Source organism: Sus scrofa, chromosome 8 (genome assembly GCF_000003025.6).
Source record: "Sus scrofa isolate TJ Tabasco breed Duroc chromosome 8, Sscrofa11.1, whole genome shotgun sequence".
NCBI classification, from domain to species: Eukaryota; Metazoa; Chordata; class Mammalia; order Artiodactyla; family Suidae; genus Sus; species Sus scrofa.
Genome location: NC_010450.4, coordinates 40,986,031 through 41,011,201, shown reverse-complemented (window position 1 = coordinate 41,011,201; position 25,171 = coordinate 40,986,031). Strand labels below are relative to the sequence as shown.

At 46.3% G+C, this 25,171-nt stretch overlaps 1 protein-coding gene across 1 annotated transcript in view; it reads right to left on the bottom strand.

The window, feature by feature from the left end:
- Window positions 1–25,171, bottom strand: part of PDGFRA (platelet-derived growth factor receptor alpha) — a 54,873-nt gene that overhangs the window by 10,239 nt on the left and 19,463 nt on the right. Inside the window, 15 exon segments of the mRNA NM_001315756.1 lie at window positions 1,355–1,596; window positions 3,313–3,418; window positions 3,531–3,630; window positions 5,916–6,027; window positions 7,555–7,677; window positions 8,301–8,416; window positions 11,618–11,784; window positions 12,848–13,001; window positions 13,712–13,822; window positions 14,472–14,576; window positions 16,290–16,422; window positions 16,631–16,725; window positions 17,409–17,602; window positions 19,854–19,980; window positions 21,550–21,665. Of these exon segments, the coding sequence (NP_001302685.1) occupies window positions 1,355–1,596; window positions 3,313–3,418; window positions 3,531–3,630; window positions 5,916–6,027; window positions 7,555–7,677; window positions 8,301–8,416; window positions 11,618–11,784; window positions 12,848–13,001; window positions 13,712–13,822; window positions 14,472–14,576; window positions 16,290–16,422; window positions 16,631–16,725; window positions 17,409–17,602; window positions 19,854–19,980; window positions 21,550–21,665 (2,001 nt within the window).

The window sequence follows — 25,171 nt, the reverse complement described above, 5'->3', positions numbered from 1 at the left end:
GTGGCCCCTCAAAAAATTAAAAATAGAACTACCATATGACCTAGCAATTCCACTTCTAGGTTTTTATCCAAAGAAAACAAAAACACTAATTTGAAAAGATACTTGCACCTCATTACAGCATTATTTACAATAGCCAAGATATGGAAGCAACCTAAGTGCCTATCAACAGATGAATGAATGAAGAAAAAAATGAAGAAGCGTGTGTGTGTGTGTGTGTGTGTGTGTGTGTGTGTGTGTGTGTGTATACACACATATACACAATGAAATATTAGTCCTAAAAATGAAATCTTGCCATTTGTGACAACATGGATGGTCATGGAGGGTATTTTGCTTAGTGAAATGAACCAGACAAATACTGTGTATTTTCACTTATATGTGGAATCTAAAAAACAAAACCAAGGAACAAACAAAACAGAAACAGACTCACAGAGGCCAAACTAGTGGTAGCCAGAGTGGAGAGGGGTCGGGGGAGGGGCAAAGTGGATGAATGAATTAAGAGGTACAAACTACAAGTCGTAAAATAAATGTTCCAGGATGCATGGCACAGCACAGGGAACATAGTCCATATATTTTTTTTTTTTTAAATATGGAACGCTTCACGAATTTGCCTGTCATCCTTGCGCAGGGGCCATGCTAATCTTCTCTGTATCATTCTAATTTTAGCATATGTGCTACCGAAGGGACCACCATAGTCCATATTTTATAATAACTTTGCACGGTGTGTAATCTGTAAAATATTAAATTACTATGTTGGAGTTCCAGTCATGGCTCAGTGGTTAACGGATCTGACTAGGAACCAAGAGGTTGCGGGTTCAATCCCTGGCCTCGCTCAGTGGATTAAGGATCCAGTGTTGCCATGAACTGTGGTGTAGGTTGCAGACGCGGCTTGTGTCCTGCATTGCTGTGGCTCTGGCCTAGGCCGGCAGAACCCTAGCCTGGGAACCTCCATATGCCACGCGTGGGGCCCTAGAAAAGACCTAAATAAATAAATAAATAAAATTACTATGTTGTGCACCTGACACTAATGTCACACCGTAAGTCAACTGTACTTGAGTAAATTTTAAAACTATCTTTTTTTCGAAAAGAATCATCTGGGAGGCCTCTTCAAAACTAAACAGAAAGAACCCTTGGGGATTCTGCCACCGGCTCCTCCCAAGGACAGATTAAGCCCCAGGAGGGCCTCACCATCTGGAAATGGCTCCTCCCCTTCCGGTGTGCCTGGGGGAGGGGAAGGGGAAAGGGGGGGCGGGGAGAGGAGAGGAAGCGGGAGGGGATGGAGCGGATGGAGGGGAAGGAAGGACGGGAATGGGGAGAGAAGCTCGCCAGAAAGCTGTGGTCCCGCGCGCGCCTCTACCTGTGTCTGTTCCTCTTGCCCAAGTCTTCCTCCTCAGGAACGGGGTCGATGTCGGGCAGAGGGATGATGTAGCCGCTGTCTGCGCTCAGCCTCTGCTCGTCCAGGCCACCCTCCCAGTCCTTCAGCTTGTCCTCTTCGTTTTTGTAGGTGACGCCGATGTAGGCGTTGTCAGAGTCCACGCGCATGCGTGCCACGGCGGGATGGTCACTCTTCAGGAAGTCCAGGTGGATCTTTTCATAACTCTGCGAAGTTCATGTCACATGGTTACTAAAGGGTTATTGACAGAACTGCCAAAGAGAATGCAGATGCTCAGAACTTACTGTTGTTTAACTGTTTACAAACTAGCTCATAGATGTGGAGTTGTGAGTCAGATGGCAAATGTCCCCAGACGTGGCACAATGAAGAAAGGGCCACCAGTGGCAGAGACCTACACCACAGCTCACAGAAACGCTGGATCCTTAACCCACTGAAAAGGCCAGGGATCCAACCCGCATCCTCATGGATACTAGTCGGATTCATTTCTGCTGTGCCACAAGGTGACTCCAAGATCCCATTTTTTTCAGCAATAGTTCCCATCAACATATCTTCACCAACCAGCGTGTCTGACTTTCCTATAGTTAATTTCCTTCTGCCTTGTGGCTACCTCGCTTCTGGCAGTTGTAATGGGCAGTGACATAACCAATAAACAAAACGATTTCACTTCCGATTCAGCTACCACTGCTCTACCTTAACAAGAAGGAAGAGAAACAATATGTATGGAAAGTCAACAAGGTGACTCATCTGAATCTAAGAAATCAAGTTTATGATACAAGTGCGTCTGGGTCTCCTTCTCTGCATATCAGCAGAAAGTTGTCTCATTCATTACCGTCTCCTGCTTGGTTCCATGAAATTACATTTGTTCCTCTGAACAATCCTTCCTATTCCACAAAAAAACCAGGTGAAGCCACAGATAAAGCTGAGGTTGTTCCTTCCAGTCAGCTGGTAAAAGCCAATTTCACATGGATTTAAGTGCAGTCAAATTAGCAATTTAATGGCTGTGGATGCCCTGAGACTTCTAACTGCTCAGGAGCTTCAGATACTCAAACATCTGCAAAATAAAGTGCTTATAAGTGTTGCATACTTAGGATGAAAGGGAGCCATGCAGGAAGGTGGGGGGTGGGGGGGTTCATTTGTCATTGCTACCAGGGATCCAGGGAGCCCTCCATGAAGCCCTGGCCACTGGATCATACCAGCTTTTCCTCCTTTGGAGAATACTACTCAGCCATAAAAAAGAGTGAAATAATGCCCTTTGCAGCAACATGGATGCAACTAGAGCTTCTCATACTGACTGAAGTAAGTCCAGAAAGACAGATACTATATGATATCACTTATACGTGCAATCTAAAATATGGCACAAATGAACCTATCTACAGAACAGAAACAGATTCACAGACTTAGAGAACAGACTTGTGGTTGCCATGGGAGAGGAGGAGGGAGTGGGATGGATGGGGAGTTTGGAGTTAAAAGAAGCAAACAACAACATTTAAAATGGATAAGCAGAGTTCCCATCATGGCTCAGCTCTAACGAACCCAACCAGTATCCATGAGAATGCGGGTTCAGTCCCTGGACTCGCTCAGTGGGTTAAGGATCCGGAGTTGCCATGAGCTGTGGTGTATGTCGCAGATGCAGCTTGGATCCTGCGTTTCTGTGGCTCTGGCATAGGCCAGTGGCTACAGCTCTAATTAGACCCCTAGCCTGGGAACCTCCATATGCCACGAGGGCAGCTCAAGAAATGGCAAAAAGACAAAAAAAAAAAAAAAAAAAAAAAAAGAAAGAAAGAAAGAAAGAAAAAAGAACAAGAAGAAAATGTTCCTTTAAAACAGTGGAACTGTACTGTCTGCTTGAATAACGACCAGCTAATTATCTCCTCCCTTTGCCCCTTCCTTGGCACCACCCACCCTAAGGGGCCCAGACAAACCTTTTTATATTGTCCAGGCAGCAGATTCTCCACGATCTCACTCAGGTGGTAAAAGGAGGGTCTCTTCTCCGGCTCACTGTTCCAGCACTTCACCATGATCTCGTAGCTGGAGGGGCACAGGACTCAGAGTGAGCACAGGGTGGAACACCAGGGCACTGCCACCCCCACCGACCCACTGGGCGTGAACACAAGGCCCACAGGGTGGGAAGGGAGCTCACACTTCACTGGTAGCGTGGTCAGGCTTGGCCATCCGGTACCCACTCTTGATCTTATTGTAGAAAGTAGAATCCACCATCATGCCAGGGTAGGGTGTGCCACCTGAGGGCCCAAGAAGAAGACAACAACACTTGACAAGGGTGTGTGGTACACGGTTGAAACACTTGGGCTGATGATAGAGCACCTTTAAAAAAGGTCTCTGGGGAGTTCCCATCGTGGAGCAGTGGTTAATGAATCCAACTAGGAACCATGAGGTTGCGGGTTGGATCCCTGCCTTGCTCAGTGGGTTAAGGATCTGGCGTTGCCGTGAGCTGTGGTGTAGGTTGCAGACGAGGCTCGGATCCCTCGTTGCTGTGGCTCTGGTGTAGGCCGGTGGCTGCAGCTCCGATTCAACCCCTAGTCTGGGAACCTCCATATGCCACAGAGAGGGAGAGAAAAAAGGTCTCTGGATCCCCATTTAAAGCATTGGTTCTTTCAAGGAAATTAAGTGTTATTATCTCCTTAGTTTCACAGCCCTGCCCAAATCTTAAATTTAACTAGGACTTCTAGGCTGGTCAAGTCCAGACACCCTAGGCAAAACTTCTACATGTCCAGGAAAAGTGCAAAAGTGCATTTCAATGTTTCTGACTACTGGATCTCAACACAAGCAAAACAGAAAAGCCAGAGAAATTCTGAAGCATTGAGGCTAAAAGAGTCATTTGCATCAGAAAGGTTCAAAGAATTAAGGCAGAAGTCTTGAAATATCTAGCTAATTCTCTGCTTTTAGTAGATACGAGACTCAGTTAAGCCACATACTGGGGTGATCCACAGAGACATCCACAGAAGGATCCACTAGGACAGAAAAGGATGAACAGGCACAGAAAACCCATATCACATCAGGACAACAGTAGACTCATGAAACATTTCACTTTTTTGTGACCAAGGCCAGGTCAAGTTTGGTTTCCTTCCAAAATTACTCCAGGAGTCCTTTTGCTTGTCTCTGGGCTCCCACTACAATTTAAAATCGAGACCAGGAAGTTCTGTTGTGGCTCAGTAGTAAGAAACACAACTAGGATCCCTGAGGATGTGGGTTAGATCCCTGGCCTCGCTCAGTGGATTAAGGATCCGGCGTTGCTGTGGCTGTGGTGTAGGTCACAGATGCGGCTCAGATCTGGTGTTGCTGTGGCTGTGACACAGGCCGGCAGCTGTAGCTCCAATTTGACCCCTGGCCTGGGAACTTCCATACGCCACGTGTGGCCCTAAAAAGCAAATAAAATAAAAAATAAAAAGCAAAATAATAATAGTAATATGTTAAAATTGGGACCACACAGTTGATCACTAAGTGAGTAAGTCCTATCTCCCCAGGTGAACCCCTCTCGTAAGGCCTATCTCCCCAGAGGGCACCCCTCTCGTAAGGCCTTCATTTGCCAGCTCAAGGCACCTGTGTTGTTCACTTCCTAGAGCCTCGCTGAATGAATGACTAGGTTTCTGTCCTCCAGAGAGGCCAGGACAGGAATCGTGCCATTTCCCTTACCGAGCTACTTTTCACTGGGTATCCATCACTGTAAGGTGAGGGAGAGGCAACTCTCCACTGGTGACCCCACTTAACCCAAGATCAAGGTGAAGAAGCAGCCAGTGAATGATGTCATCAGAAGCATCTCTAGTGGACCAAGTCTCTCTAATGTAGCCCAGAGGAAAGGAGGGGCAAAGGCCAGGGCTGAGGGCACAGCCCCCCAAGACCCCTTCTCAGTCTGCACAGGGGTGCACTAGCCATCAAGTGCAATTAACGTGTGATGTAAATTGGCTGTGGTGCATTTGACGCACCACAGGTATCTTGACGTTGATTATTTTTTTTTTTTTTTTTGGTCTTTTGTCTTTTTAGGGCCACACCCATGGCAGATGGAGGTTCCCAGGCTAGAGGCTGAATCAGAGCTGTAGCCACCAGCCTACGCCAGAGCCACAGCAATGCCAGATCCGAGCCGCGTCTGCAACCTACACCACAGCTTATGGCAACACCAGATCCTTAACCCACTGATCGAGACCAGGGGTCGAACCCGCAACCTCCTGGTTCCTAGTCGGAATTGTTTCCGCTGTGCCACGACAGGAACTCCAATACTGATGTATTTTTAAGTGGCCGCACCTGCGGCATATGGACGTTCCCAGGCCAGAGACTAAATCCAAGCCCCAACTGTGGCAACACCGGGTCCTTTAACCCACTGCGCTGGGCTGGGGATGGAACTCACACCTCTGCAGCAGCCCAAGCTGGTACAGTTGGGTTCTTAACCCAGCATGCCACAGTGGGAACTCCTCCTAATGCTGTTTACATCCTGGAGTTTGGGGAAACACAGCGACTCCCTTTTAGTGCGGTTCTAGAACAACCCAAACAAGCAGAGATGCCAGGCCCATACCAAGGGAAAAGATCTCCCAGAGCAGAATGCCGTAAGACCAGACGTCGCTCAGTGTGGTGTAGAGGTTGTCAAAGATGCTCTCAGGAGCCATCCACTTCACCGGGAGGAAAGTCTGCAGGGAAGAGGAATGGACATTAAACGCAGCATACACACCGACGATCTACTGCAGCAGAAACAGAAAGGGGTTCCCTCTGGGCCAATAATCACCTGCACTAACTAGTAACCTTGCCCTACACAAAGGTCTCTGTTTAGTTCACTTCTATACCGCGGGCACTCAGCAGAGTGCCTGGCACCTAGTGGGTCCTCAATGCATATTTGATAAATGATGGATGGTCCCGGTTGCCTCTTATGCCCTCCCAAGGAATAACAACCAAAGATATTTAATCTTGGCATTCCCATCATGGCTCAGTGGAAACAAATCTGACTAGCACCCATGAGGACGCAGGTTCTATCCCTGGCCTCGCTCAGTGGGTTAAGGATCCAGCATTGCCGTGAGCTGCAGTGTGTCAGTTGCAGACTCGGCTCGAATCTGGCATTGCTGTGGCTGTGGTGTAGGCTGGCAGCTACAGCTCCGATTCTACCCCTAGTCTGGGAACCTCCATGTGCTGCGGGTGAGGCCCTGGAAAAAAAAAAAAAAAGATATTTAATCTTAAATTTTTACCCCAAAAGTGTGAGCCCTAAATAGACCCTCCCTTATTTTTGGAGTTCCTAGGAACAAAATTAAGAACAGACCCAGTGATCTGACAGCCAAATAGTCACTTCCTACTCATACAAAGACTACGGCATTAGGGTCATTTTGCAGCCTCTTTGGAGTGGCTGGTCCAAATGTCAGTGGGAATACCAAACTGAGGCAGACACATAAAGTAGCCACAGTAGCATCCTTCAGCCTCCTAAGATTGCTGGGGAGAAAAAAAAAAATTGCTGGAGAAATAACAGAGATACATGACCTTTTTGAACAGGTGGGAAATTGGCTCCACCAAGGTCCACTGATTTGTTCAAAGTGCCTAAAGCTACAGATCATGGCCAGAGAGTACAAGAAACAGAGCACAGACACAGACCAGAATCCTTCTCTAGGGAGACGTGGCAGCTCTGTGGACAGACTCACAACCAGTGTGGTGGGGTGATTTGGAACTGTACCCACAGCTGGCAGATGCACCCCAAGCTACTTCATCTGCTGAGAGGTAGATGGGGTGGGGAGAAAGTTCAAATGTAGAACAAAATCACTCTCTCCCTTTTTTTTTTTTTTTTTGGGCCACACCCGAGGCATAAGGAAGTTCCCAGGCTAGGAGTCAAATCAGAGCTACAGCTTCTGGCCTACACCACAGCCACAGCAACGTGGGATCCGAGCTGCATCTGCAACCTATGCTGCAGCTTGCAGCAATGCCAGATCCTTAATCCACTGAGTGAGGCCAGGGATCAAACCTGCATCCTTGTGATTACTAGTCAGGTTCTTCACCCATTGAGCCACAACAGGAACTCCTGTAGAGGTTGTGCTTTTCATATTGACCCCTAGAGCCCACTCACAGATCTCATGGGCTCTGTGTTAAATATCTGAGCACTCAAGAGCTAGAAGCAACACCTGCTTTCAGAGAGTCAAGAGAGGGAGGGCGAGCACGCCAAACAAGGCAAATGCACTTACACTGCCTTTTGACACGTAATTCGAGTCATGCATGATGTCCCTGGCCAGGCCAAAGTCACAGATCTTCACAATCTTCCCTTGTGCCAGGAGGACGTTCCGAGCAGCCAGGTCTCGGTGGACACACTGCAAAGAAAGGCAAGAAGGAACAGGGACAATCTACCTGCCATCAGAGAGCATCACCCCTGCAAGACTGGCCACCCCATAGGCACGCTTGAAGCTGCCCCATGCGCCTCACGGAGGCTGTGCTGGCATCAGGAGCTCAGCCCTCTGGGCTCTAGCCTGGTCCCCTCACCAAAGGGACAAAGCAGGCCTGGAGAAAAGCAGGCACCTGACCCTGGGACTCCCTGCTCTGCTTCAGGGAAGAGGAGGCAGCCATGGCTCCTGGCTTCTCCACCACCTCCCTCCCATGCTCACCTCACTCAGAACTGTGGCCTGGGTCTCAAGAGGTCTCTGTCCCCTGAACACACATATATATATATATATATATATTTAAATCTTTCTAGGGCCGCGCCCGTGGCATATGGAGGTTCCTAGGCTAGGGGCTGAATTGGAGCTGCAGCTGGCCTACACCATAGCCACAGCAACTCGGGATCCAAGCCACATCTGCAACCTACATCACAGCTCATGGCAACGTTGGATCCTTAACCCACTGAGCAAGTCCAGGGATCGAACCCACATCCTCACGGCCTCATGGATCCTAGTCGGGTTTGTTCCCACTGAGCCATGACGGGAACTCCCACACTTACATTTTTTGAAGCCAGAAACTCCATTCCTCGGGCAACTTGATAGGTAAAACTCAACAGATCCAACAAAGTAAGGCCATCAGAGTTATCGTCCGAAAGGAGGTTTTTGACTTCAGAGTCTGCAAGGATGCAAGGAAGTGTGTCAGTGCTGGTGGACAGCATGGGCATCGCCCACTGTGATGCCCACGAGGGCCTGGGCCACTCGGGCTGCGGAGGCTTCTCCAAAGAACATACCTAAAATCATTCTCTTACGAGTTTCTAGACCTCACGGGTGGATGTGTAAACTAGGCCAGAGGACTCTCTTTAAAAAGAAATACATCGGAGTTCCTTTTATGGTGCAGCAGGTGAAGAATCTGGTGGTGTCACTGCAATGGCTTGGGTCGCTGCTGCGACATGGGTTTGATCCTGGCCCAGGAACTTCCATATGCCACAGGCATGGCCAAAAAAAGGAAAAGAAATGCATCTGCTGAAACATATACCTGGTTTAAATGTGTGTATGAAAATAAATATATGTATGTGTATATATGTGTGTGTGTGTCTGTGTGTATGTGCATATATGTACATGTGTATATTTATATGTGTATATGTGTGTGTATATTTATGTGTGCATATATGTGTGTGTATATGTGTGTGTATTTATGTGTGTGTATATTTGTGTGTGTGTATATGTGTATATGAGTGTGTGTGTGTATATGTATGTACATATGTGTATGTGTGTGTGTATATGTGTGTGTATATTTATGTGTGTGTGTGTACGTGTGTGTGTATATATATGTATACACACACACATAAGAACCAGTCTCATGAGTTCTCACACATATTTTGTTGTTGGCCTCCCGAATTTCTTTTTTCAACCCTAAGTAGCAAGTCAGCTCAGCTACCTTTAAAACACACACACGCACACACACCCTTTCCATGTTGAATGTACATGAGGGCTCTTTGAAAAATCAGCTTCTAGAATTGCTTTATTTTTTTCCTTTAAAGCTACCTCCATAGTACTTGGCTTATTTCATGAATAAAATTAGCAACCAGTCAGACTGGAGGCAGCACTTTTAAAGATCAATGCCAAAGACTTTGCATGCAGTTCCCTTTCTTCGTAACTTGTCCACGTTCCCCCCGCTGGTCCCATCTGGAAGGGTCCCAGGGTTTTCGAGGAAGGAGGCAATCTAGGCCAGCAGTTCTCAGTGCTTTTTGAACAAGTTCAGGCAACTGAAGAGGAGCTGCAGCCATTCACATTTTTCCAGCCAGAAAGCAATGGTCTGCCTGCCAACTGGGCCTGGCCTGAGCGTGAATCAGGTTCCCCTGACATCTGGAGCCAGGTCCAGCCTGGAAAGCAATGTAAACTATTTTTAACAACACAGGAGAGGAGAGGAAGTGCTGATTCCGACTAGTCTTATTGGCTAATCTTTTAAAAGGTTTGGAAGTTTACCCAGTTGGCAATGGGAAGTGAATGGAACTTGGAGCTGCAGCAGTGGAAAATATTATTATGTACTACGCTTTGCAAAACAAGCACATTCTTTTTTTTTTTTTTTTAATGAATTGTACCTTTCACTTCAGAACCCTGTAAGCATTCAGAATATGTTAGTGATTTTTCAAAACAATTTCCCTGGCAGCTCAACACCTTTTGGCATGGACCAAGGGGAAGCTGAAACCCACGAGTACAAAACCATGGGACAAGTCATGGTCGGATCCACAGCAGCTCCCCCCCCCCCCCGCCCCAACTCCAGGCTGGTGATGAGACCAGAACCCTGGAGGGGCCCCCCTCCAGCAGATGTGGGGTGGTCCATCTGGCATGGACATCAGCTAGGCTCCCCGGAGTTTATAAATCAATTCAGCCCTGCCACATGCTCATGTGCTTTGAAAACAGACGGATCTTCCTTCAGACAACATTCAATGGAAACACCCAACATCCCTGTCAGGAAATATAACCTCAAACTGTCTCCTTTCCAGTTTCTATGACAGATAGGATATTAGCAAAGTTAAAAGCAAGGGCTATTGAGCTCATAGATATTAGAGATTTACATAATTAACTTAAAAAAATAATATTAGGAACCAACATGGAATTGCCAGGTTTTAATATTGCCAAGTAAGGGCACTGAGGAGAAAAACATCAATTATCACCATACTTTCAATGAAAGAAAGAAAAAGCCATCTTAACAGCAAAAAATGACGATCAATTTATCAGAATAAACAATTCTTGGAGTTCCCGTCGTGGCGCAGTGGTTAATGAATCCGACTAGGAACCATGAGGTTGCAGGTTCGATCCCTGCCCTTGCTCAGTGGGTTAAGGATCCGGCCTTGCCGTGAGCTGTGGTGTAGGTTGCAGACGCGGCTCAGATCCCGCGTTGCTGTGGCTCTGGCGTAGGCCGGTGGCTACAGCTCCGATTCAACCCCTAGCCTGGGAACCTCCATATGCCGCAGGAGCGGCCCAAGAAATAGCAATAACAACAACAACAAAAGACAAAAAAAAAAAAAAAAAAAAAAAAAAGAATAAACAATTCTTTAAAATGAATTATATTTTAAAATGTACATTACAGGGATATAACGTACCACAGGATTAATATAATTAGCACCGCTCTATGTTATATATGAAAGTTACGAGAGCAAATTCTAGTTCTCATAAAAAAATTTTATTTTGTATCAATGTGAGATGATGAATGTTCACTAAACTTATTGTGGTAATCATTTCATGACATTTGTAAGTCAAATCATCACGCTGTACACATAAAATTCTATAGTCTTATATGTCAATGATATCTCAATAAAATAAGAAGAAAAAAGTAACATTTAATTAATGAAATAAAATAATTATATTTAAAGTCTGAAAAATCCATTGCATTCATTCTGTCTTTATTTCTTTTTTTTTTTTCTTTTCTTTTTATAGGTGCACTTGTGGCATATGGAGATTCCCAGGCTAGGGGTGGTGGAATCAGAGCTGTAGCTGCTGGCCTACGCCACAGCCACAGCAACACCAGATCCGAGCCACATCTGTGACCTACACCACAGCTCACAGCAACGCCGGACCCTTAACCCACGGAGCGAGGCCAGGGATCGAACCTACGTTCTCGTGGATCCTCGTCAGATTCGTTTCCGCTGCACCACATTGGGAACTCCCTATCTTTATTCTTTTTGTTCTTTTCAGTTCACAGGCCAAAGACCTTCAGAAACACGTCACAGACCTGGCTGTGCAGTTAGGGACAGTGTGGCCTGGCAATCCTACTCACCAGGCCTGCTCACCATCTTCAGAATATTTTAAGCATCATATTAAACCACTGGAACATCTGAACACCCAAAGTGTGAGCAAAGACATCTTTCTTTACCTAGCATGGATTTCTTCTTATATGAGGCTGGGCGATCATACAGTGATCTCTGGATGTCTGAGTATTTAGAAACTTCTTTCCTTTCCAACATGGGGACATACTGGGTGGTGTCAGCTTGCTTCATGTCCATGTAGTCACCATTGTTTTCAAAAGATAAAATAACATAACTGTAAAACAGAAAAAGAAGGCTTAGCCAGGGTGCCCCCCTGGAGGGATCATCCAGCTTTGGGTCAGTGATGGCCGGGTACCTATCGTATGCCAGGCTGTGGGGGGATAGGGATGGCAGGGGAGCAAAAAAGCACAACCACCCGGCCCTTCGAGGGGGTGTCCAAACAGGGAGATGAGTGTTAATCAGCCATCACACAAACACAGACCATCTCAACTCCACTGTTATGTCATTTTTCTGCTTTCACCAGCCACAAACCTGCACCACGTGACAAACGGGCCTGGGCAGACAATTCCTGCCACTTGATAAATTTAGCACCAGTTTGGTGTTCATCCAGCTTTTTTTTTTTTTTTTTTTTTTTATGGCTACACCCTCAGCATACCGAAGTTCCCAGGCTAGGAATCGAATTGGAGCTGCAGCTGAAGCCTACACCACAGCGACAGCAACACCACATCTGAGCCATGTCTGTGACCTACACCAAAGCACACAGCAATGCCGTATCCTTAACTCACTGAACAGGGCCAGGGATCCAACCCACACCTTCATGGATACTAGTTGGGTTCATAACCACTGGGCCACCACAGGAACTATACTTTCTGATCTTACAGAACTTCATATCTACAGAGGTCTTTTCAGCCACTTGAGATTTCTACAGCAGGAACCATCACTTCATTGGCCTGACTGACAAGCCCAGGTTCAGCAAGGACCAGTATTTCAAGCTTGGAAATCCTCAGGATTTCCACAGAGGCATCCTTGGCCAGAGACACATTTGAAGGCCTTAAGTAGACCACTCATAAGTAGCAAATGGGCTTCCAAAACAATTCCAACTCTTACTCAAACCTATCAGTAAGCCTTCCTCCAACATGGTCATATCCTGGACCCAAACACCTGCAGACACCAGATACCTGGTAGCAAATGGCACGGGATGAAGCAGCATGGTTGACTCTAAGTCTTGCTCCCTCCTGGCAGTGAATCTGCTGGCCTGGCCTCTCTCAGGACATGGGTTCTCTCCATTGGTGAGTCTCCTACAGCAATGATTCGCAGCAGCATCTTTCTGCACCTACCTCCGTGTGCTCTCATCAGCGGGGTTCAGTCCAAAAATGTCCAGCTCCTTCTTTGGCTTCTCTGGGTGGCGGCTCAGGAAGCTGTCTCTATTCTTGTGCAAATAGTTGACCAAATCCCCATAGAAGCAGTACTCAGTGATGATGTAAATGGGGCCTGTGGGGGACCAAAACCAGTTGGAGGTGAGCATGAACATGAAGAACAGAAAAGCCATGAATTGTTGCCTTTGCAGCTGTCCAGAGAGGATGCTCCGGAACAGGGAACTTTGGAGTTCCCTGGTGGGGTAAAGCTTAAGGATCCAGTGTTGCCATGTCTGTGGCTCATGTGGCTGCTGTGGTATGGATTCCTTTTTGGGCCTGGGAACTTCTGTATGCTGTGGATGCAGCAAAAAAAAAAAAAAAGAAAAGAAAGAAAGAAAGAAACAAACAAACAAACAAACAGGGAGCTTGCTTGCCTCAATGGAATCCGGTCAACAGCTCCATTTCAGGGACTTCTGATTGCTGCCATGTTTGGAGATTAAAAAGCCTGGACAGTCTTCACAACCACAGTGTTTTTTCTTTTTTTTTTTTTTTTTTTTTTTTTCTTTTTTTTGAGGGGGGGATCTTTTTAGGGCCACACTCGTGGCATATGGAGGTTCCCAAGCTAGAGGTCTAATCAGAGCTACAGCTGCCAGCCTACGCCACAGCCACTGCAACATGGGATCCAAGCCGCGTCTGTGACCTACACCTCAGCTCATGGCAACGCCAGATCCTTAACCCACCGAACGAGGCCAGGGATCGAACCCGAAACCTCATGGTTCCTAGTTGGATTCATTTCCACTGCACCACAACGGGAACTCCACAACCAGTGTTCTATGACAATCCTACCTGACTTGGTACAGGCTCCCAGCAGGTTCACAATGTTTAAATGTGGCCCCAGATGGGTCATTATCTTCAGTTCAGACATGAGAGCTTGTTTTTCACTGGATCTGGCTGTGGCTGTTGAAGAAATAAAATCACCTATCAGTTCAACTGAGCTACCCACTTTCCAGAAAACAGCCCCAATTACAGAAAAATCCTATGACAGATATCATTTTGTTTACCACCAGCCTAAAAGAGAAGCAGATAGCAACTCAGTTTAAGCTCTAATAATTATCCCTAGTCTTTGGTTAAAAAGAAGCCATGAAAAATAACTCTTGATTTTCCAACATATAGGCAATAAGAACAGTCTAGTTAAACCTTGAGAGTTCCAGTTGTGGCTCAGCAGTAATGAACCCGACTAGTGTTCATGAGCATGAGCGTTCGATCCCTGGCCTCACTCAGTGGGTTAAGGATGTAGCGTTGCTGTGGCTGTGGTGTAGACTAGCAGCTGCAGCTGCCATTCGACTCTGAGCCTGGGAAATTCCATATGCTGCAGGTGTCGCCCTAAAGAGACCAAAAAAAAAAAAAAAAAAAAAAAAAAAAAAAAAAAAAAAAAACTAATCGAGTCTAATTATCTAAAAGGAGTCTAAATATACATACATAAAACCTAGCGTCGAAAAACCAAGAGCTCAATTTGTCCTAAATTTGGCATTTACTGGCTACATGGTATAGAGCAATTTATTTAATATCTCCATGTTCAAAGTAAAACCCAGAAAAGGGCACTTACGTTTTAGCATCTTCACAGCTACTTTCATGACAGGTTGGGACCGGCTTAATCCATAGGCAGTTCCTTCAACCACTTTCCCAAACGCACCAGACCCCAGGATCCGACCTGTGGGCAACCAGAACCTTTAACACGGGCAGAATCGGGCATCCCAGCAGCTTCATTTACCTCGGCCAATGGCTCGGGAGTGCATAGCTGGGTCGTGTGTTTCCCGTATGGAGGAAGCATAATGATTCCTCCAAGTCATAATGTCAAATCCAGAATTGAGCCCACAGGGAAGGAAATTACTGTAATTGCTTTTGTCAAATAACATTTGCAACGGAAAGGAAAACACAGCCGCCGGGGGAAAGGAAGGCTGCAGCCCTCCCCAGTGTGAGCGCTCTGTCTACCAGCTCTTGCTCTCCGTGGCTCTGGCCCAAACTTCCAGGTTCTCTACCCTTCTGTTTTCCGAATGCAAACAGAAGCATTTTTGCATCAATAAGCCCTTATCCCCCAGCAATACTTCAGTATTCAAGACATCACTGAGGAGTGCCTGCTGTGGCACCACAGGATCAGTGGCATCTCTGCAGCGCCAAGAGGCAGGTTCAATCCCTGGACCACCACAGGGCGTTAGAAGGATCTGGCATTGCTACAGTTGCAGCAGAGGTTGCAACTGTGGCTCAGATCTGATCCCTGGCCCCGGGAATACCATAGGCTGAGGGGCGGCCAAACAAGAAAAAAAGAAAGAAAGAAAAGACATCACTGATTCCAAGCAGTGATGAAGGAAACTTAGGGCTGGCACCCTAACTACTTGTTTGTTGGGAAGACTGGGAAAAGCAAAGGCTAAACATGGCCAAGGAGCACAACCCTTGGCCTGATGCTGGGAGATACAGAAAGAAATGGAAGCTATCATATCCACGCCTAAACAGCTCACGGTCTGAAACAGACGTTTCCCAGAATGGGCAGTCTCACCACACAGAGCCAAGCCAGGGACGGATTCTATGGGCGTTCCCCTTGTGGCACAGCAGAAACAAATCTGACCAGTATCCATGAGGATGCAGGTTTGATCGCTGGCCTCGCTCAGTGGGTTAAGGATCCAGCATTGCTGGGAGCTGTTTTGTAGGGCTCAGACATGGCTCGGATCCCACGTTGCTGTGGCTGTGGTGTAGCCCGGCAGCTACAGCTCTGATTTGACCCCTAGCCTGGGAACTTCCATATGCCATCAGTGAGGCTGTAAAAAGACAAAAAAAAAAAAAAAAAGAAAAAAGAAAGAAAAAGACACTCACAGCCCACACTGCCTCTGATTGCATGTGTGCATGGCTGAAAAGTGTTTCTGGAAAGGTACTGCTTCCCCAGCAACTTCCCCAATCCACAGGGACAGAGAGACACAGAAATGCCTCTTGACTTATTAGGGTTGTTGTCTTTTTCTCCTTATTTTATTATTTTTTAATTACCCTAAGCTTCTAATGCCTTTTTGTAAAACGGGAGAAAGTATCATAAAGAAAGCTTAGCTCCCAGGTATACGGGATACAGCTGGGGTGTCTTGTTTGTTTTCAGTGTACCTCTCTAAGACCTAACCTGGCTGTAACCTTGGAATGAAACAAATGAACAATTTAAAAATGCCTTTGGGGAGTTCCTGTCGGGGTTCAGAGTTAACAAACCTGACTAGGAGCCATGAGGATGCAGACACGGCTCAGATCTGGCATTGCTGTGGCTGTGGTGTAGGCCAGCAGCTACAGCTCAGGTTCAACCCCTCACCTGGGAACTTTCATATGCCACAGGTGCAGCCCTAAAAAGGGGAGGGGGGAGAGTCAGTGGGGGAGCACCCCACCAAGAGCTTACCAAGCACTAGTCCATCTCTTGGAAACTCCCACCTCGAGTCATAAGGCAGCTGCATCGGGTCCACATAAATATATTCATGTCCATCGGGGCTGATTGACTCAATGACTCTCCAACGAATTTCATACCTGGGTTTCTATAAATGACCAGGACAGAGAACTGGTAAATGACTGACATCCGAATGTACCAAAGCTCAGCCGCAGCAGCAAAGTGACAACACAGTGAGATTCAACCATGTTCATGCATCGTATAATTCCTGAACTCCTCTGTGCCAAGCACTGACCTAAGGTTGCTCCTGTTCTCACTGGTTTCAAAGATGTTTAGTTCTTTTTGAAAATATCTACCTGTTTCCAAATGACAACCAGGACAATAAGGGAGATGATCACAATCACCAGCAACACCAGGACGGCTGCCGCCACCGTAAGTTCGGAACGCAGAGCTGGAGGGCGAGAGAGAGAGAGGCGCGGTGGAGAATTTGCACAAACACGCAGAGGGGCAGGGAGGCAGGGGGGCTGTTTCTGGGCCAGAACTCTCTCACTACTGGATAGGGGAAGATCAGAACTGCTCAGCTCATTTTAGGGATGGGCAAGACCCTCTCTCAGTTATCCGTATCCAATTCTTCTCTTGGCAGCAAAAGGGACAAAATGCCATTGGGAACACAATACTGTCCCCAAAAGTGTTCCGACATTAACCTGTCTGGCCAGAATGTGAATTAGAATACAAAGACTGATCAGTGAGATGGAGAGTTATCATTAGTTCAGAAACTTCAGTTTATTTTGAAAGGTTGTACTTTGTATTGCTTTTCGCTTCATTTTTTCTTTAAGGCTCCAAACTGTCTCCAACTCATCTAAGGAGCAACAAGGCATTAGAGCCTTTTTCCCCATCCTCCATCCCCCACGCTCAGCCCAAAGAGACTGGGTAGCTATTCGGCCAGACCAGCAAAATGCCAAGGGGCCTCTGTAAGATGAGTCTGGGATCCGAATCTGAAAAGGCTCCTGCACAGATGCTCAGAGAAAGCCCTTTAAGAGCATCCAGAGCTGAATGCATCTGGGATTCAAAGGTCTGCCTGAGGGAGGAAGGGCTTGCTGATGTCAGCGTTGCCCTGACCGGTGGGCTACTCACTGGGAGCCACCAGCTTCAGCTCTCGGCTCTCAACCCCAAGGAGGTTCTTAGCCAAGCATCGGACTGCAACGGTCTCCTCCACTTTGGCGAATGTCACCTGGCCCTCCACCGTGCTTCTGTCTCGGGGGTGGATCTCCGTGATGATATTTGAAACGTTATTGGCCAAAATCGTCCAGGAAGTTTCATTATTACATCTGGAGAGAGAAAAGGGGCAGCGCTATGGAGCCCATTGCAGGAAGTCACAGGCATCAGTGGAGCAGTGAGAATCATCTAAGAGGGCAAGCCAGCCTGACCTTGTCTGCACTGGGGGTGGTTACAGGTTGATTTTCTTTTTTTTCTTTTCTTTTCTTTTTTTGTCTTTTCTAGGGCCGCACCTGCGGCATATGGAGGATCCTAGGCTAGGGGTCCAACTGGAGCTGTAGCCGCCGGCCTACACCACAGCCACAGCAACACAGGATCCAAGCCATGTCTTCAACCTACACCACAGCTCATGGCAAGGCTGGATCCTTAACCCACTGAGTGAGGCCAGGGATCGAACCTGCAACCTTGTGGTTCCTAGTCGGATTGGTTAACCACTGAGCCGTGATGGGAACTCCCTCTTTATTTTTTTAAATGATTTTTATTTTTTCCATTATAGCTGCTTTACAGTATTCTGTCAATTTTCTACTGTACAGCAAAGTAACCCAGTCACACATACATATATTCATTCTTTTTCTCACATTATCCTCCATCATGCTCCATCACAAGTGACCAGATACAGTTCCCAGTGCTATACAGCAGGATCTCATTGCTTATACATTCCAAAGGCAATAGTTTGCATCTATGAACCCCAGATTCCGAGTCCATCCCACTCCCTCCCCCTTGCCCTCGGCAACCAGAGGTCTGTTCTCTTATTTTATGTGCAGATTAACATTAAAACTTACTCTCCAAGAGAGAATAACCTACATGTAGGTAAGTAAAAGTTAACTGTTTATGAAGGCAAGGGAGTAATAAACAAGTTCTATCTTGGGAACTATGCATCCCAAGCCTTGAACCATGAGCAAACTGGACTTCAAGAATGTTTAACTAGGAGTTCCCATTATGGCTCAGTGGTAACAAACCCAACTAGTATCCATTATGATGCAGATTCCATCCCTGGCCCTGCTCAGTAGGTTAAGGATCCGGTGTTGCTATGAGCTGTGGTGTAGGTCACAGATGTGGCTCAGATCCTGCATGGTATAGGCCGGCAGCTGTAGCTCGATTTGATCCCTAGTCTGGGAACATCCATAGGCTCCACGTATGGCCCTAAAAAAAAAAAAAAGAATGTTTAACTAGGAGTTCCCTGGTGGCCTAGGGTCTGGCATTGTCACTGCTGTGGCGCAAGTTCGACCCCTAGCCTGGGAAATTGCCCAAGTCATAGGAACACCAGGGGAAAAAAAAAAGAAAAAAAAGGATGTTTAACTATCCCAACATCCTTCCCCTCTGAAAAGGCCTGGTGCCCTCCCATCTTTCCACCAACACTATAAAGACCCCCTCTGGTATCACTAGAGTTGAACCTAGATTCTGGCTCCAGTTAGGATGTGAGTCCAGGGCCTTTAGGCCCAGGAGGGGATAAGTCGAGGAGTCTCAGCCTCCAGGAGAAGCTCCAAGGCTTCTAAGCACAGCAGGCACCACAGTGGGCATTTGAACATGCCACTCACATGCCCGCTGGAGAAGGGTGAGGGATGGGGGCGAAGGAGGAACTCGGGTATTAACTCCTACCACCACAGCAGGTTGGGAGAGGTCACTTTCATTTATGGTCACAGGCCAGTCTAGCCACCAAGTAAAGTTCGCCTTATACAAAGTATGTTGTGAAAATGTGCGCTAGGGTAGTAAAAATCCTTAGAGTAGTTCTTTAAAGACCCTTTGAGGAGTTCCCGCTGTGGCTCAGTGGTTAATGAATTCGACTAGGAACCACAAGGTTGCAGGTTCGATCCCTGGCCTTGCTCAGTGGGTTAAGGGTCCACATTGCTGTGAGCTGTGGTGTAGGTCGCAAATGTGGCTTGGATCCCGTGTTGCTGTGGCTGTGGTGTAGGCCGGTGGCTACAGCTCTGATTAGATCCCTAGCCTGGGAACCTCCATATGCTGTGGGAGTGGCCCTAGGAAAGGCAAAAAGACAAAAAAAAAAAAAAAAAAAAAAAGAAAGAAAGAAAAAGAAAGACCCTTTGAGAATCTGATGAAAGTTGTAGACCTTCTTACAGCTATTCATGAACATAAAAGTGCCTGTACATGTGTGGGGAAACACACGCACACACACACAGTCCATGTTTGGAATCCTATCTTATAGTTTATGAGATGGAGGCCAAATAAGAATCACAAGCACCCCCAAAAATGGCCAGCCAAAGAAATAAAATGCATTTGAGGACCTTTGTGCCAAGGAAGAAACAGTCTGACCACAAACGAAAAAGGAACATGTGGTTTCCATACTTCTTAATATCCTTGCAAATCATCCACTCGATATCAGGAAGAGGGGTCCCTTCAGCCGTGCACCTCACAGTCTGTTCCCCATTAGAGCCGTGGTGGTCGTCGACCAAGTCCAGAATAGAGGATGGAACTGCAAGAGGTGAAAAGAAATCAGACTGAATGGTTTGTGTCCTAGAACTTCTGGGAACCACACAGTGCAAGGTGAGTTCAAGCTTGTCTGTGTGGCATTCAAACCTCCAAATCAAGCAATCACCCAAGAGGGTGCTGAGACCAGTTGTGTGCATAAAAACATTCCAGTTTGGGAGCTCCCGTCATGGCATAGTGGAAACAAATCCGACTAAGAACCATGAGGTTGCGGGTTTGATCCCTGGCCTAGTACACTGGGTTAAGGATCTGGTGTTGCCATGAGCTGTGGTGTAGGTCGAAGATGCGGCTCAGATCTGATGTCGCTGTGGCTGTGGTGTAGGCCAGCAGCAACAGCTCCGATTAGACCCCTAGCCTGGGAATGTCCATATGCCGCGGGTGCAGCCCTATAAAGACAAAAAACAAAAAACAAAAACAAAAAAAAAATAAATAAATAAATTCCAGTTTGGACAGACCCACTTGGTTAAGAGCATGGTCATGGTTTCAGTGTTTTGGTATTTGTGTCCTGCAGTGTTTTAGATCTGGAGAGATGAAAGCACAAAGTCTTTTTGGTTATTTGGCTTGAAAGGCAAGGAGGCGCTTAAAATTATGTTACGGCTTGGGATTCATCTAATGGATTCAGCTAAATGGTATAATCTAAAGCAGCATTTACCAAAGCGCATCTGTGGGATATTATTAGGTTATAAAGACTTTTTTTTTAACCTATGGTCAAATAAGTTAGAAATATGCTAATACTTATACTACCTATGACAGTAGCATGGCCCAAGGTAAATACTCGATGAAAAGGTGCTGAACTGCGACTGTAAATAGACTTGGACACTGATTTCTGGGAAGGGCCCCTGTATAATAAGGTCTACAAGAAAAGCTAGGAGTTCCCATCATGGCTCAGTGGTAACGAACCCAACTAGCAAGGGAGAGAACAAAGGTTCGATCCCTGGCCTTGCTCAGTGGGTTAAGGATCCGGCATTGCTGTGAGCTGTAGTGTAGGTCACAGACCAGGTTCAGCTCCTGAGTTGCTATGGATGTGGTGTAGGCCAGCAGCTACAGCTCTGATTCGACCCCTAGCCTGGGAACTTCCATATGCCATGGGTGTGTCCCTAAAAAGACAAATAAAGTAAAAAGGAATGGAATGAAATGAAATAAATTGAAATGAAATGAAATAAAATAAATTTAAATGGAATAAAATAAAATATAAGAAAAGCTAAGCCAAAAGGCCAAAACACTCTAGAATAATCTAAGGTCATCTAGACCAAAAAGAATCCTTTCACTCTTCCACCTACTAGAGGTACCAGATTGAGAAGCAGGTGGTAAGGAAACTACTAGAGCCTAGGAATTCCCAGTCAGACTGGCCCATGGCAGCCTGGAACCTCCAGGAATTATGTGGATTCACAAATCCAACGAAGCTATCCCTGACATATGACACCTACAGCCCCTGCTTCTCCACTGAAAGAGCTGCTTTGCCCTCCACGAGCTGGGAGAAAAGCACCAGGCTGTCCTCTGTGACTCTGTCACCCACCAACGGAGCTGGCATTACCTTTATACGACCCTTACATACCTTGGGTTAAGAGTTCAAAAGTATAGCTCTTGACATCATCTTCATTCTGAACTACAATAGTATAATGGCCACTGTCTTCTTCCTTAGCTCGGATCAGCTTTAATTTGCTTCGATACCTTAAGAGACAAGACCTTTGTTTCAGCAAGAAGTAGTCAAATAAATTTCAATTGTTTAAGCAATTATCACATGCTGTTTAAATTTTGTCTTCATTGGAAACAACCTAAATGTCCATCACAGATGAATGGATTAAGATGTGGTACACATACACAATGGAATACTCAGTCATAAAAAAAAGAACAAAATAATGCCATTTGCAGCAACATGGATGGAGCTAGAGACTCTCTTATTAAGTGAAGTAAATCGGCAAGAGAAAGATAAATACCATATAGTATCACTTATATCTAGAATCTAATATAAAGCATAAATGAAACTTTCCACAGAAAAGAAACTCATGGACTTGGAGAACAGACTTGTGGTTGCCAAGGGGAGGAGGAGGGAGTGGGATGGACAGGGAGTTTGGGGTTAGTGGATGCAAACTATTGCATTTGGAGTGGATAAGCAATGAGATCCTACTGTACAGCACTGGGAACTCTATCTAATCACTTGTGAATGTGAGAAAAAGAACATATATATAGGCATATATGTATGACTGGGTCACTTTGCTGTACAGTAGAAATTGACAGAACACTGTAAATTGGCTATAATGGAAAAAATAAAAATTATTAAAAAATAAAAAATAAATTTTATCTTTATAAAAAAGCAAAAACATCTTCTTTTTCTTGCCCATATCATCACTTTCTGGGATTTTTGATACACCTTCTATGCACTGAAGGTCTGAGTTAGAAGCACCTAATTCTTTTTTTTCCCCTGCACCCATGGCATATGGAAGTTCCTGGGCCAGGGATCAAATCCAAGCTGCAGCTGTGACCTACATCACAGTTGCAGCAATGCTGAATCCTTAACCCACTGTGCCACAGTGGGAACTCCTAGACACATAATTCTTGAACAGAAGACCAGACAATCTGAGATGAGCAATGGCTTATGTGGCTACAGGAGCAACCAAGTCTGCTGAGGCCTGACTTCTAAATGGGAATAAACACATCCCATTAACTTTCCTTTTTTTTCTTAAACCCTTGATATTTACCTTTAAAAAAAAAAAAAAAAACTTGGGATGTTCACATCGTGGCTCAGCAATGATGAACCCAACTAGCATCCATGCAGCCTCGCTCAGTGGGTTAAGGATCCAGCTTTGCTGTGAGCTGTGGTGTAGGTCGCAGAAGCAGCTCGGATCCTGAGTTGCTGTGGCTGCGGCATAGGTTGGCAGCTGTAGCTCCAATTCAACCCCTAGCCTGGGATCCTCCACATGCCTCCAGTGTGGCCCTAAAAAGTGAAAAAATAAGAAACACATCCCTTCATACTTCATTAAAGAGAAGTTTCCCCAAAATATTTCTTACACAAAAGATATTATGAATGACATTTGGCCACGTGTGTGTGTGTGTGTGTGTGTGTGTGTGTGTGTGCAGGCATCTATGTGTGTGTATGTCTGTGCATCAATAACTTGTTTGCCTGGCTGACTGCCCTTTACAAACCAGCACTGTGTGGAACAGCAGGCAGCTGGGGGAGGAAGAGCACTGCTCACGGAGGCAGTAGACCTTAGACATTGCTAAAATTCTCCAAACCTCACTTCGCTCATGCGTAGCATGAGATAACTGCATGCACGATGTCATTTTGAGAATTAATTATATGAAATAATCTGTATGAAAGCATTGCAGAGGCTCTAAAATACCCTGCAAGGCGAATCTTCTAGCCTGAGATGCTGGGCACCAGGAGCAGGCTCAGCTGGCTTTCCCTCTCGACACCTGACACACTTTCGGAGTGGATTCCCCTAAGCATCCCCGGCTGCCGACGACCAGCTGGTCTTCTGTCATTCATTGTCTGCATTTGTTCAGCTGAGGAAGCTGGGGGATGCACTAGTTCCAGGTGAGCCAGACACCCCTCTATCACGTGCCCCCTCCTGTTCCCTGGCACATCCTGGGAACCTGAAGGTGTGCTGGAGGAACTCACAAAGCACCTTCACCAGCAGCTCCCCCGAGCTGCTCAGCTGACAGCCACTGGCGGGCCACCGCTATTGACGGTATAGCTTGCTGACAGCGCTCTGTCTCCAGTGGTGGCTGTGCCAGGCTGACCCCATTCCTCTCTGGCCTCACAACCTGGTGGAACATTGGCCACTCCCCACTTCTTTGTGTACCTCCATTTCCTGTCATCAGAAAGCCTTCCAGATTCAGTCTCCCACGTCCTCTTCCATCACTTTGCCACAGAGGTTGTCACATACCATTGTCCCAGATACCACTTCTCAATTACACATGGAATGTGGTTCAGAAAGAAGGAAGCAAATCCTGAGGTTAAGTGACCTGATGAGAGAGGTTCTGTTTCTTCTTCCCTGAGGGCTTGAAAGAGAGGATTTTGTCTCCCCGGGATGGTTTCTGACAAAGGCACAGGGCTGGATGAGCTGGGCCCATCAAAAGGTACCTTCTCTTCCGGGATTCTTTTCTCTCTCTCTCTCTCTCTTTTTAGGGCTGTACCCACGGCATATGGAAGTTCCCAGGCTAGGGGTTGAATCAGAGCAACAGCTGCCAGCCACAGCCACAGAAACACTAGATCCTTAACCCACTAAGTGAGGCCAGGGATGGAACCTGCGTCCTCATGGATACTAGTCGGGTTCATTACTGCTGAGCCACGACAGGAACTCTCCTTTTGGATTCTAATCAGAACTTAAAACTGTGTGAGACCTCAAGACAGCATCTGATCCAGCTTCTCACCTTGAAGGACATGAGGTATTACTAACCCTACAGTACAGATGAGGAAACTGAGGCTGAATGGTGACTTAGCCCAAACTCCACCACTAGTTAAGAGATCACAGCAGCCTACCGTAGTCTCATCAAACTCTTCACTGTGTGTTTTCTTCTAACTGCATTTAACCAGACACTACTCTTTTTTTTTTTTTTCTTTTTTTGGCTTTTTTTTAGGGCCGCACTCCCGGGATATGGAGGTTCCCAGGCTAGGGGTCTAATCAGAGCTACAGCTGCCAGCCTACACCAGAACCACAGCAACGCCAGATCCAAGCCATGTCTGTGACCTACAACACAGCTCATGGCAACGCCAGATCCTTAACCCACTGAGCAAGGCCAGGGATCAAATCTGAAACCTTGTGGTTCCTAGTCGGATTTGTTTCCAGTGTGCCACAATGGGAACTCCCAGACACTACTCTTATTTCCCATGGTGGCCCCACTGGGGCAAATGCATTTCAAATCAAATGAATGGTGTTTTGTTTCACATAGGTTTATGTAATAATTGCCCTAGAACTGGAATCACCACACACGTCTACTTGGAATATAGCCAATGGAGATGAAGGAATATATATTCATTCAATCCAAGTGGGTCCGATTTTACTCTTTTTGCTCCACCCTTTGCTGAATCCAGGAAACTGTCTTTCACTGGCAACAGAGATTTTTCAGGTCTTCTCTCTCATTTCATCATGCATTACCCACCAAGACAATATCGCATTGCAATACTATGGGGAAAGATACATGATTTCCGGTATCTCCCATTTCTGATGATAAAT